This window comes from Cuculus canorus, chromosome 11 (assembly GCF_017976375.1).
Source record: "Cuculus canorus isolate bCucCan1 chromosome 11, bCucCan1.pri, whole genome shotgun sequence".
Taxonomy (NCBI): Eukaryota; Metazoa; Chordata; class Aves; order Cuculiformes; family Cuculidae; genus Cuculus; species Cuculus canorus.
In genome coordinates, this window is record NC_071411.1 from 22,330,905 (window position 1) to 22,344,421 (window position 13,517).

A 13,517-nucleotide genomic window follows, 5' to 3' on the forward strand; every position below is an offset into this window, starting at 1 on the left:
AATATAGAGAATGATTAAAGTCTAACGAAGACATGCTATTTTACAGTACCCATTGGCTGTGAAAGGTAAATTCAGGCTGCAAACCCGTCAAAACATTTCAACTTCCTTTCACTCACATTGTTTGAACAGTCTGGAACTACTGAAACTCCATCAATAATGATAAATAATTGCCCCTACTCAAAAGGTCTTGTGCGTTCTTCTCTAACACAGCACATAAAGCAACACAAATTGATGGAAGCACGTGGCTTTAGCGTTCCACAGTTCGTAATGAGTTAGAAAGACATTTCAGAATAAATGTCCCCCAATACCCTCAGTTTATACGCAGCTACTTAGGTAACTGTTAATGTAACCGTAAAACACAGGTTTTTAAATTATTTGGGATAGGGTATAGTATTACAGTTGTTTGAGAGTGATTCTTTTAAATATACTCTTTATGAGAATTATTTCCTCTTCAAAACAAAGTATCGCTACTATGGGCCAAGTAACCTACAGAACTTCAGAATTCCTAATATTTCCATAAAGATTTCAATGCAAAATATAACAGCAAGTAACCAGAGCGACTTTTAAATGAAATGAGTTCTGTAACAATACAGAACAATAACAACTGCCTGGAAAATATTTGACCTTCTACAAAACTAACAGCAAGAAGAGAGAGGAGTCTGAATTTCTCCCACTAAATTTGGCAAACAGGGTGATGAGTCCAAGCATAGTAAGGCAATGTTACCAAATTGAGTGCCTCCTAAAGCAGAACAGGAGTGGTGATGACAACACCATTAAATGGGATCTCTTGGGATTTGGATTAGAATAGGAACATTTCTGCAAGCACAAGAAAATTCAGAGTCGATTCAGTGCTTACTGATTCTATGCCTCCATGACATTAAGAAACCTAAAAACTGCCGTAAAGGCATCATTAAAATATGTGTTCAAGGACTACATGGTGAAACCGGAACAATAAATAGTTTTTCTAACAAAACCCTACAAGTTATGAAGATACAGAAATTCTCCAAGTTAAACTTAGCTCTTAGAAAACTCAAAGCTTATTCCTAACTGTGCAGTGAGCTTCAATCTGGTTCCCTGTTTATATTTGGTGATAGAGTGGCTGACCACAGACTCATCACACCTACATCCCTCCCAAGTAACACCGACAGAAAAGATGGAAAGAAGTGAAGAAGTGGTTTGATGAATTCAGTGCAAAATATGTTGTGATTGAACTTCTGAGCTCTTCCAATCTATTTCAAGCCGCTGTCTGAAACTAGACAGATTCCAACCAAATTTATTCAATATTCAACTCCTAAAGGGAACTGGCAAAAGTTTTCAAAATATAGAAGAGACCTCTATAGTCTCTAAGCTATTTGAAATGCCATCTCACCTATCTGTCTTCATACTTGGTAGACAACACTTTTCAGGTATTAGTTCTTCCCCGTTTACCCATTTCTTGGAGCATGCATTCTAAAATCAATGCAAACTGCTTACACCAGACACCTGGAATGGGTTAAGTGGAAGTGACTTTACCAGACTTGTTCCTGCTGTCCTTTGAGATTTATGCACTACTTTATAGATATAAATTTTTGCCAGGAGAAGTTTATTTTACCATTTCTTGTGCAACATCATCAGGAGTTTCCTTCTCCAGATCAAAAGTAAACTCAATGGCTCCATTATCTTTGGGTTTTCCTTTCAGTTTCTTAGGATCTTCTACCCAGAGTCTTAAGGCAATAGAGGATTTCCTACCATGGTCTTCTTCTGCAAGTTCCACTCTTACCCCAGTATCTTCAGCAAAAAAGGCATGGCTTAATAAATCTTTAATTTCATATCTGCAACAGATAGAAAGAATATTCAAATACTGCAAGTCTTCAGCAATTTCGAAGAGGTTTGTGACAAGACACTACTGCTAAAGGCAAAAACATTTACAGTATGTTTGGTGTTCACCCCTAACAAATTTGTGTTCTTAGCCAAATACGCTGTTTTTCCAGTGTTACTGAGGACTGCTGAAAAAATGACATTTCCTATTTCACAAAGCTTCAGTAATAATCATACACCATAAGCTTGTACAGAAATGCAGATTGCAGCTTTGCTCAACTTCTCTTCCGTATCTGAGCTCAAATAAGAGGCTTCCCTCTAGGCAGTCATTCGAGGTCCCTAAAATGGTATTTATGAGTTATGAAATACTGAAAAGTAGACACCCTCAACTAGGAGAGGGCAGTGTAAAACCTTAGGTCTTAAAACCAAAGCTAGAAACAAGGCATAATTTGTCTCCATACCCAGAGGCTCTCTGCTACAACAGCTGGTGTCGAGTATACCATGTCACATTCATGGTTGACCTCCACCACACTCTATGCTCCACGCAGAGCCTCCTGAGAGATATTTTACAGACAGCCAGAATGTGCTAGAACACTCTAGCTCACATGTCGACAATGACTTTCTTTGACGTTGAGAGGCTGAGAGACATAACAATGGCATTTATTCATTTACCCTGACATTATAGGGCAGGAAAGCAGGCAATCATTTCTATTTGTATTTCCATTCTGAATTTTCACCTGCACAGGGGAGACCCAGAGGCCAGAAAAAAAAATCCACAGATAGGTTTGAAATCCCTGCATACACACAATTTAATATAAAACGTGATTACTTGAAACAAACCTTTCTTCTTTATTTTTGCAAATGCACTCCCCAATTATCTCCTTAATCTCAGGATCAGTAACTTTCTCAAAGCTTGCCGGCTTTATACCCTAAAAGGACAGAGAAAAACAATTTTGTTTAAAAGACATGATGTAATTTTCTTTCAATTAAGGACATTTTGAACATCCTGTTTCAGCTTCACCTCTCATTAAGTGAACTGATTTTTTTGGGGTATTTCTTCTTATGTATTGGGACAACTATCCCGGCACGGGCTGGTCCTCTAGTTCAGCTGCAGTGCCTCTTGCTGGAGTTGGAGTAGCCACAGTGCCTGCCCGTCTGTTTTCCCTTCTCTTCCTCCTGACGGTGCTGTGTTTGGTAGATACGGGTCAAGGCCCAGCACAGCATGGCAAGTTGTGCCTCTTTGAAAGAGCCACAGCATTTTACTTTCAAATATTCTATCCCTCCATTAAGGTCCTGCAGTTGTTCAGGAGCGAAGTTCCAAATCACTGGAAGTGCAGAGTTCTCTGGATACCCTCCCCTACTCTCCCTCGTGCCATGCCACCCACGCCTCTCCAGCCTTGGGGTAGATCTCTGGGGAGGACTCCTATAAAGATTTTGTGTAATGAGACCTGAAATATGTTCAGGTGACGCAGCAATATCAGCACGCTGGCTTGAACAACCCAAGGACATTCAAAATTCCCAAGAGCTGTTGTAACTAGCCTGAAGGGGAAAATGTGGGTAAAAGAGCAGGGGAAAGGATCTCACCTTGTCTTCCTGTAGATTGGATGAGATTATTAACAAATTCTGAGAGACAGTGCCCGAGGTATGGACGTAGAATCATAGAATCATAGAATAGTTTGGGCTGGAAGGGACCTTAAAGATCATCTAGTTCCACCCCCCCTGCCATGGCAGGGACACCTCCACTGGATCAGGCTGCCCAAGGCCCATCCAACCTGGCCTGGAACCCCTCCAGGGATGGGGCATATACAGCTTCCCTGGGAAACCTGTTCCAGTGCCTCACCACTCTCATGGTGAAGAAATTCTTCCTTATGTCTAATCTAAATCTGCCCCTCTCCAGTTTATACCCGTTCCCCCTTGTCCTATCACTACAAGCCTTTGTGAACAGTCCCTCCTCAGCTTTCTTGTAGGGACAGCAATGCCCAGAGGAGGCCACAAAGACGATCCAAGGGCTGGAGCACCTCTGTTATGAGGACAGGCTGAGAGAGTTGGGGTTGTTTGACCTGAGGAACAGAAGATTCCAGGGAGACTTTAGAGCAGCTTCCAGTACTGAAAGGGGCTCCAGGAAAGCTGAGGAGGGGCTCTTGCTCAGGGAGTGCAGGGACAGGATGAGGGGGAATGGTTTTTCATTTCTCAATCCGGAGACTGAGATGAGATCTTAGGAAGAAATGTTTTGCTGTGAGGGTGGGGAGGCCCTGGCCCAGGTTGCCCAGAGCAGCGGTGGCTGCCCCATCCCTGGAGGGGTTCAAGGCCATGTTGGACATGGCTTGGAGCAACCGGATCCAGTGGGAGGTTTTCCTTGACTGGTGGCAGGTGTTTGGAACTAGATGGGCTTCAAGGTCTCATCCAACCCAAACCAGTCTATGAATCCGTGAAACAGCAACTTAACATCATGGTCAGTTATGTTATCATATCATAAAATGATATTACACAGTGCAGGATAGTCACAATCCTGATTCCTCTCCCAGAGGTAATAAACAGCACCGCAGGGAATACATAGAGCATATAAGGATTTACACAGAATCAAAGAATCATTTGGTTGGAAAAGACCTTTGAGATCATCCAGTCCAATCGTCCCTGTCCGCTACTGAACCATCCCTGATCACCTCATCTGCCTGTCTTTTAAATCCCTCCAGGGATGGGGACTCAACCACCTGCCTGGGGAGCTGTTCCAGTGCCTGAGAACCCTTTATAACCCTTTACATAACACAACCAGACCAGCAAACCATATGACATTGTGATCAGTGACTATTTAAGTAGCATAATGTATGCTTACAACAAATTTGTTTTAACACGCTCTGGTCAGATATGTCAGTATCTCCACCCTTCCAGCCCCACACTGGATGCCAAAAAGGACTGTTGTGGTTTAGCCCCAGCTGGAAATTTCGTACCACACAGCCACTCACTCCTTCCTTTCCTGCCCCTGGTGGAATGGGGAGGAGAGTTGGAAAGAAAAAGGTAAAACTCGTGGGTTGGGATAAAGACAGTTCAAAAGAACAGCCACAGAGGATAAAAATATTAACAATAACAATAAAAAAATATACAAAGCAAGTGATGCACACTGAAATTGCTCAGCATCTGGAACCTGACAGCCAGCCCAGTCCCCACCCCACAACCAACTCCCCCAGTTTATACTGAGCATGACATCATCATAAGCATCACTCGTTGTGCCCTCCCTGCCCGCTCCCTGCCCTCTCGTGGGCAGGCCAGCATGAGAAGGTGAAGAACATTAACACTTTCCCAGCTGAACCCAGTACAGGCCTTCTCATTAAAATACCATACATCTTACCAACATAACGAGAGACTGGAGGCGTACTGTGCAATTTCTCAGTTTACATAACAGTTTATATATTGTGTCATCTTTCTGTTCACGTAATCAAAATACACTAAGAAAGCAATTACCAGGAACACCTGGGCAGTTAGCGCACACGTGCAGCTCAGCACTTTCAAAGCCCAAGCTGATATTTTCTTCTGATGCCAGTTTGCAGACAGAAAGGAAAAGGTGTTGCATTAGGAACAGCCATTTTTTCTAGCGCTCTCCTTGTCTGGTAACTAATTCCATTGAGTTCCTCTGAATACTTTTCATGTATGTATTTCATAGAATCATGGAATCATTAACGTGGCAAAAGACCTCTAAGCTCATCCAGTCCAACCACCAGGCCAACACCACCGTGCCTCCTAAAACCACATCTCGAAGCACCACACCTACATGTTGTTTGAACCCCTTTAGCAATTGCCCTGGGCAGTCTCTGCCAGTGCTTCATCACTCTTTCAGTAAAGAAATGTTTCCTAATAGCCAATCTAAAACTCTCTCAGCACAAATTGAGGCCCACATATACAACTACAGATGACAAGAGTGGAAATGCAAGATGTTAGCCTTTTTATTTCTCATGTTCAGCTTAAATCACAAAAACGTTGAATCCCGCTTTAAAAAAAACATAACAGCTCTACCAACTAAAAGAAGGTGTATCTGGATGAAAACTTGATGAAATTAATTGAGGAACACATTCTGCAGTTAGACCCTACTACTTAAGGACCCAAGTATCTCCAATGGAGTCAACAAGCAGAATAAAAAGGAAACAGTATTTCCTTTATCTAAAGAACTCAGAATCTCATTAAGCACATAACTGAATGGGATTTGGACATTTAACTACATCCAAGTCCTTTTAAAGTTTCACCCTGAAACAACACTGAATAATGGGTCATATATCAGCAGATAAGGAGGCCTGTAATCCTAAGGGGGGGACTTTCGGCTCATCTGAAGCTGCCTTGGATAAAAAAACCCATATTTTACAAAGCGTCTGCAACTATTTCACTGAATTTAGATCGCAGAAATTTTTTTAGGAGGAAATGTTTTGCTGTGAGGGTGGGGAGGCCCTGGCCCAGGTTGCCCAGAGCAGTGGTGGCTGCCCCATCCCTGGAGGGGTTCAAGGCCAGGTTGGATGGGGCTTGGAGCCCCTGAATCCAGTGGGAGGTGTCCCTGCCCATGGCAGGGGGTTGGAACTGAATGGGCTTTGAGGTTCCTTCCAACCCAAACCATTCCATGGTTCTGTGATTCTATGATCTATTGTGCTAATCTACTGAATAGCTAAGCTATGAATAGATAACTAAAACAAACAAGGACAAAATACACACAGGGAAGTACTGGCCAGGACTGCTCTGCCAAACTGTTTTCTCAATGCCCACATGCTATAGTACACTTTTCCTCCTTACTCTTCATTAAAGTCTCCCCATGTCCATCTCATTGCAATGCAGTAAACACAAACCCTATAGCCTTGTGCCTTGATGCTTCCCAGCCTCCAATGACAATGACGAGGGGTATGCAAAACAGCAGTTTCTACTTCCAGTTGAAGGTTTTACCCATTTATACAACAGCCATCTGCCTTTCCTGAGTGTTCCCAAGGAAATACGACACCAAAATTCAAAGTGTATTAGCTAAGGAAATACCAAGGACAGCTTGAAAACCGTACAGCTGTCTTGTAAACAAAAATAAAAGAAACTGAAATGCTGGCGAACTGATTGACATAAGGTGCATAGGGATATTTTCACACAAGTTCTTTAAATGCTAATATAAACATATATAATCCAAGAGCAAAAGTACAGAAGATCAAGTCCTCCCTTTCGAGAATGTCTCTCACTTGAACAGGTGATTGACTTTGAATGCCTCACCACCACTCAGTCTCTTCACCGTCTTTCTGAATTGAGCAGTCTGGAATACATTGCACTTCACGTGATATTGGAGTGTACAGCCAGGCACATACAGGCCATTGAAAATTTAACCTTTATGTTTGGGTTGAAAACACAAAACTGTTTTTTCAGAGGTTCAAAAGTAGCTGCTTGCCATATTTCCACCACAGAACCACAGAACTGTTTGGTTGGAAAAGATCTTTGACATCATCGAGTCCAAGCGTATCTGACTAAACCAGATCCCTGAGCACCTTGTCCACCCATCCATTAAACACCTCCAGGAATGGGGACTCCAAGACTTCCACAGGCAGCCATTCCAGCACCTGAGAACCCTTTCAGTGATGAAATGTTTCCTAATAGCCAGTCTAAACCTCCCCTGGTGCAACTTGAGGCCATTTCCTCTGGTCCTATCACTTGTTACTTGGGAGAAGAGCACACTTTTGACAGAGTAACACCAAATGCTTTATAAGATGCATTGCATACAGCTGACAAACATTCAGTCTGGCCCATGTCAGCCAGCAACTTGCCTAAAGGGTTTCCTCTAACCTCAGAGACGCCCTCCCGGTCTCAATACAATCTAACTTGGAAGGAGGTCTCTAGATTTATGTACTTCCAAGAAAAGGAAAAAACTTCTTCTTCCAAAAATCTGAAACCAAGTGGAGAAGTTCTCAGGAAGGATTTTGTTCCACGACATTCAGCAGCAAGATCGCTGTGTGCAATTAAAAACTCATCCCTATTTCACTCCAAAATAGTACTCAATCCTAATGCTAATCTAAGAAGATTATCTGCAGATCTGAGAAGATATCCAAAACCCATGAAAAGTCAATGCAATGACAGCCATAACATTATCTCTCTGTTGTTGCTGTGCTACAGTTACAGAATATTTTGTGCCAGGACAGGTTTAGATTGGATTGAAAAATTTCTATGGGAAGAATGGTGAAGTCCTGGCAGAGGCTGCCCAGGACAGTGGTGGATTCTCCATCCCTGGAGGGATTCAAACAATGGATGGCTGTGGCACTTGGGGACATGGTTTAGTGGGCACGGCGGTGTTGGGCTGATGGTTGGACTGGATGAGCTTTGAGGTCTATTCCAACCTTAACAATTCTATGATTCTATGATATATTCTATCTGTACAAGCAATATATCATATATAGCCTGCAAACGCTGAGAAAATATTCAATACAGTGATAAAAAAAAAAAAACAACATGAAAACTTACATTGAAAAAACCATTGTGTACATGCAGGTTGTTTTAAAACACAGGTTTGTGTGGCTGAACCCAACGAGGTTGCTATGAATCCCTAACAGATACTGCTGCGCATTCTGCAGCACATCAGCAAGAAAACATTGGACTGGAGCTGCCTGGGAAGGTCACAGCCCCTGATGTTTCATCACTAAATGTGCCTACTGTCTACATCAAAATCACTTTGGCAGAATGATTAAACACAAAAAAAATCTGACTTAGAAAAACCATCAAGTTATGCATGAAAAATGAGATTATGGCATCAGAATGAAGGTCACTGCAAATATGCTGACCAGGAAATCCCTTCAAAGTTAACCGCAGTAAACGTGGCTTGGACCTGTTGCTTGAAAAATATGTATTTATGTTACATAACCTCTTTTTTATGTTTACACTCCCTAATTCAGGATGAAAGGTTAGGGAGAGAGGTGACCAGTCATAACATGCATGTCTCACCTGGCAAAGAAACAATGCCCTCTGTACATTCGGAAATGACTGTTGCTTTATCCTGGACCATTCTATACATACAGTTAAATGCATAAAACACAAGAATGGAAAACTAAAGCAGCAATTAAGCCACAAGAATATGGGCATGCAGATTAAAGATCACAGAAATAAATCATAGACTTACAGAATCATGGAATGGTTTGAGTTGGAAGGGACTTCAAAGCCCATCCAGTTCCAACCCCCTGCCATGATCAGGGACACCTCCCACTGGATCAGGATCAATGCCTGGCCTTGAACACCTCCAGGGATGGGGCAGCCACCACCACTCTGGGAAACCTGGGCCAGGGCCTCCCCACCCTCACAACAAATCATTTCTTCCCAAGATCTCACCTCAATCTCCCCTCTTTCAGCTGAAATCCATTCCCTCTTTTCCTGTCCCTGATCAAGAGCCCCTCCCCAGCTTTCCTGGAGCCCCTTTCAGTGCTGGAAGCTGCTCTAAGGTCTCTCTGGAGCATTCTTGTCTCCAGGCTGAACAAACCCAACTCCCTCAGGCCGTCCTCATATGATATTGCACTTCAGACAAGTATAATGTGTAATATCTTAAAACAAAACAGTACCGTCTCAGAAAGGTAATGTTTCTATTTTTCTCTACCAACAAGGACTACCAGTGCACAGGATAAACAGCTATGACTTCAAACGCAGCTTACACGCTATTAGCAAGCAAAAGTTTGACAGGCACAGAATAGAAACAATTGAAGAAGTATATCATAAAGACAAAACCAAAGTAATAGACTGACTGTGCTGGGCAGCAGAGGGACCGTGCAGCGCAGTGGAACCTGAAGTAAGGTCAGAGACACTCTAAAGCCTAAGGTGGTTATCGGTACCCTCACTAGCAAAAAATTGCTTGATGGAAACCCCAGCAAGCAATTCCAACCCCATTAGACACCATCAGTATCTCTACTAGTTGCCACCATGATGCAGAGACCAAGGCAGAAAAAATGAGTTCTTTTATATTTTTTAAATAAAAGCATCAGGAAACAAGACAGTGCAGTCACATTGTTACATTACACGGATTCACAATTTAAAACACTAAAAATAGTGTTTAAGGTTCTGGTGCAAAAAGCCAGTTTCATGAAAAAGTAAGTAAATTTCTCACTGACAATCTCAAATAGGTGACAGTGTTCGGGAAAGCTGCTCCACAGATCCGCTCCATCTGAGCAGGTCAGGGCCACCTTCTGCTTGAGTGAGAACCCCAAACCTCATCTAAGGCTGGGAAGAAAACAGTCATTCAGCCTCTTGATTTTAGTCTACGCTCCCTTTCTGCATTTCAGTCTATCAAAACCTGACACTAGCAATAGCTGCTGCATGACCCACCCTAGCGCTTCATGTAAAGTGATTTTAAAGCTCTTTCGTCTGTAAGTTGTCACTGCCTCAGCTCGTGGGGCAGTGCCCACTGTTCAGTGATGGCTCAGGATAAGGTGGAGGGGTCCCATACCCTAAAATGCCTACAACCCTAACAGCAGCCGCACCTTCCCTCAGCCCACACAGCACCGGCTGAGTGACTCACGTGGATCAAAGCGAGGTCCCTTGCTGTTGCCAGCTCTTCTGCAGACACAGCTCCTATAAAGAAGCTGCTAAGCCACCAGAGAGGTTCCTTCAGGGACCAGGGATCTTCTCCAGGGCGCTCACTGCTCCTCTTGCACCCTCACCAAGAGGTCCACCCCCTGCTCCTCCTCCCTGTCTGACAGTTTATGTAGCTCATGGCATGCCACAGTTTTTTCCCTCTCCACAGGGAGATGGTTAACCCTTTCTTTGGAATGACACAATGGCAATTTTTTCATCTAAGGAATCCTGGTGGCCATCAAGAATGGATCGCCAGTGGGGCGAGAGAGGGGATTGTCCCGCTCTGCTCCACACGATTGGCCCCGCCTTGAGCACTGGGGGCAGTTCCGGGCACCACAGGATAAAAATGACCCAAAGCTGCTGGAAACTGTCCAGAAGATGGCATGGAGTTGGCAAAGCACTTAGAGGGGAAGCCATGTGAGAAGCAGCTGAAGTCACTGGGTCTGTTCAGCCTGGAGAAGAGACTGAGGGGAGACCTCATTGTGCTCTACAGCTTCCTCACAAGGGGAGAAGGAGGAGCAGGTGCTGAGCTCTTCTCTCTGGACCCTAGGGAATGGCAAGAAGATGCCAGGTGAGGGTTAGGTTGGACATTAGGAAAGGTTCTTCCCCCACAGGGTGGTGGAGCACTGGAACAGCTCCCAGGGAAGCAGTCACAGCATCAAGCCTCACGATATTCTAGAGGCCTTTGGCCAACGCCCTCAGCCCCACAGTGTGGATATTGGGGTTGTCCTGCGCAGGGACAGGAGTTGGACTCAATGATCCTTCTGGGTCCTTCCAACTCAGGACATTCTAGGATTCTATGTCCTGAGTTCAGCTGAATACAGCAGTAAACAGACACCCTCGTGTCTGTATCTGCAACTTTCCCTACTAGACAGTTCTGTTTCAAAATCACCCCTTACAAGTCATAAAGTGACCTTTCAAGAGCTTCTCCGCCATTACTTCAGGATAAGCATTATTTTCCATCTATGGAAAATAATTTCCATCTAGGATTCTCTGATCTCTCTGAAGTTGCTGGTATAAGACCAGTTTTACAAAGTTATATAAAACATAATCCTCAGCCATGTAAAGGTTACTGCCATGGAAAACTGGTTGGCTCAAACTTTCCTCAGTGTTTTAAAAAAATTACTACTTAAGTCTGCAAATTGAAATATAACATCTAATTAGGAACCCTCTGATTAATCATTATTCTCTGCCATCTTGGATATCACTTTGATAAATGAAGCTTAGGAGTCTTACAAAGTCTTAATTACCACTATTCCAGATGGCTGAGAGTTGTACACAGAGCTTCTACGCGTATGTGGACCAGCAGAAGACATCCATGTTATTTACGGCTCTAAAAGCATACACACATACCCAGGTCACCACATCATCAGCTAAACATGATGGCACTTCCACAAACAAGTGAGGCTTGCTGCTCGCGCAATGCCTCTCGAAGGCAGAAGGTAACATCCTGTGATTCTCCTGAAATCCATTCTATATCGAGGGTTACAGAGCAGTCACACCTGCGAGATGAGACCTCGGAGCCTTAAATGGGAAGAGGCTCCAGTTGTCACCACAGAATCACTAAGATCGGAAAAAACCTGTAAGCTCCCCCAGTCCAACCAACACAACCCCACCATGCCCACTAAACTATGTCCTGAAATACCACATCTACACATTTTTTTAACCCCTCCGGAGAAGAAGGCTCCACCCCTGGGCAGCCTCTGCCAGGGCTTCATCATTCAGGCACTAAAAACCTGTTTCCTAATATCTGATCTAACCCTCCCCTGGTGCATCCTGAGGCCATTTCCTCTCACCCTATTGCTTGTCATTTGGGAGCAGAGCCCAGCACCCACCTCACCACAACCTCCTTTCCAGGAGCTGCAGAGAGCGATCAAGTCTCCCCTCAGCCTCCTCTTCTCCAGACTAAACAGCCCCAGGGCCCTCAGCTGCTCCCAAAACCCCTGGGCTCCAGACCCTTCCTCAGGTCCATTCCCTTCTCTGGACACGCTCCAGCCCCTCAAGATCTTTCTTGGACTGAGGGGCCAGAACTGAACCCAGGATTCGAGGTGCAGCCTCACCAGTGCTGAGTCCAGGGGGACGATCCCTTCCCTGCTGCTGCTGGGCACACCATGGTTGGTCCAAGCCCAGATGCTGCTGGCCTTCTTGGTTGCCTGGGCCACTGCTGGCTCATGGTCAGCTGCTGCCAACCAACACACCCAGGTCCTTTTCCACCAGGCAGCTTTCCAGACGCTCTTCCCCAAGCCTGCAGCACTGCACAGGGTTGTTGTGACCCAAGTGCAGGACCCAGCACTTGGCCTTGTTGAATCTCATACCGTTGGTTCCAGCTCATCGATTCAGCTTGTCCAGATCCCTCTGCAGAGCCTTCCTGCCCTCAAGGAGATCAACACTTCCACCCAGCTTATTGTCATCTGCAAACTAACTGAGGGAGCACTTGATCCCCTCATCTATATGTTCTTAACAAGCAGTTGGAAAAAAGGCATACGGACTAACTTTTGGACTATACTTTGGGAGAAATGTATCTACTCAGTGTATCCACCACGCAAATCTAACGACTCTTTATACCTTATAGGTCAAAGAAATAAAAGAAAAATTCTCCATAGCTCATCTTTGCAAATCTTAGCACAGCTTTATCCCAAGGATCACCCTCCGCACATCCCGAGCATGCAGACTGCATCTTTTGGTGATACATGAGGGTCAAACCACACAGCTCACCGTCTGCTTTTCTAGCAACCAGATGGAACCAAGTACCTGGGAAAAGCTTCGACAAAGCAGTATGTTTGACATAATCTATCCAAAAAAAAACCCCTCTCATTACTCTTGGTTTCACTTAACCAAGTAGAACAGAATATAACCACAGCTGCCAAAACCTTTGGCAAGTCTCATTCCTTGGCAGTCAGTTATTTGCAATATGATAGCATTTTACCGACTCAGGAGTTTTGTCAGGCATTTGCAGTACAGCTCATGCAAACAATGGAATTTATCATCTATGGGGGACAATGTTGGGAGGGTTTTCTTATTCAGTGTAGAAATTAATTTAGATTGACTTCTCCTCCAGCCTAACCTCACCTGAAAAGGGAGACCTTAGAGCAGCTTCTAGTACTGAAAGGGGCTCCAGGAAAGATGGGGAGGGGCTCTGTATCAGGAAGTGCAGGGATAGGACGAGG

The 13,517-nt window shown here is 44.2% G+C and overlaps 1 protein-coding gene across 1 annotated transcript in view; it reads right to left on the minus strand.

The window, feature by feature from the left end:
* WNK2 (WNK lysine deficient protein kinase 2) overlaps positions 1-13,517 on the minus strand; it is a 136,052-nt gene that overhangs the window by 67,760 nt on the left and 54,775 nt on the right. The window contains 2 exon segments of the mRNA XM_054076422.1: positions 1,592-1,811; positions 2,638-2,726. Of these exon segments, the coding sequence (XP_053932397.1) occupies positions 1,592-1,811; positions 2,638-2,726 (309 nt within the window).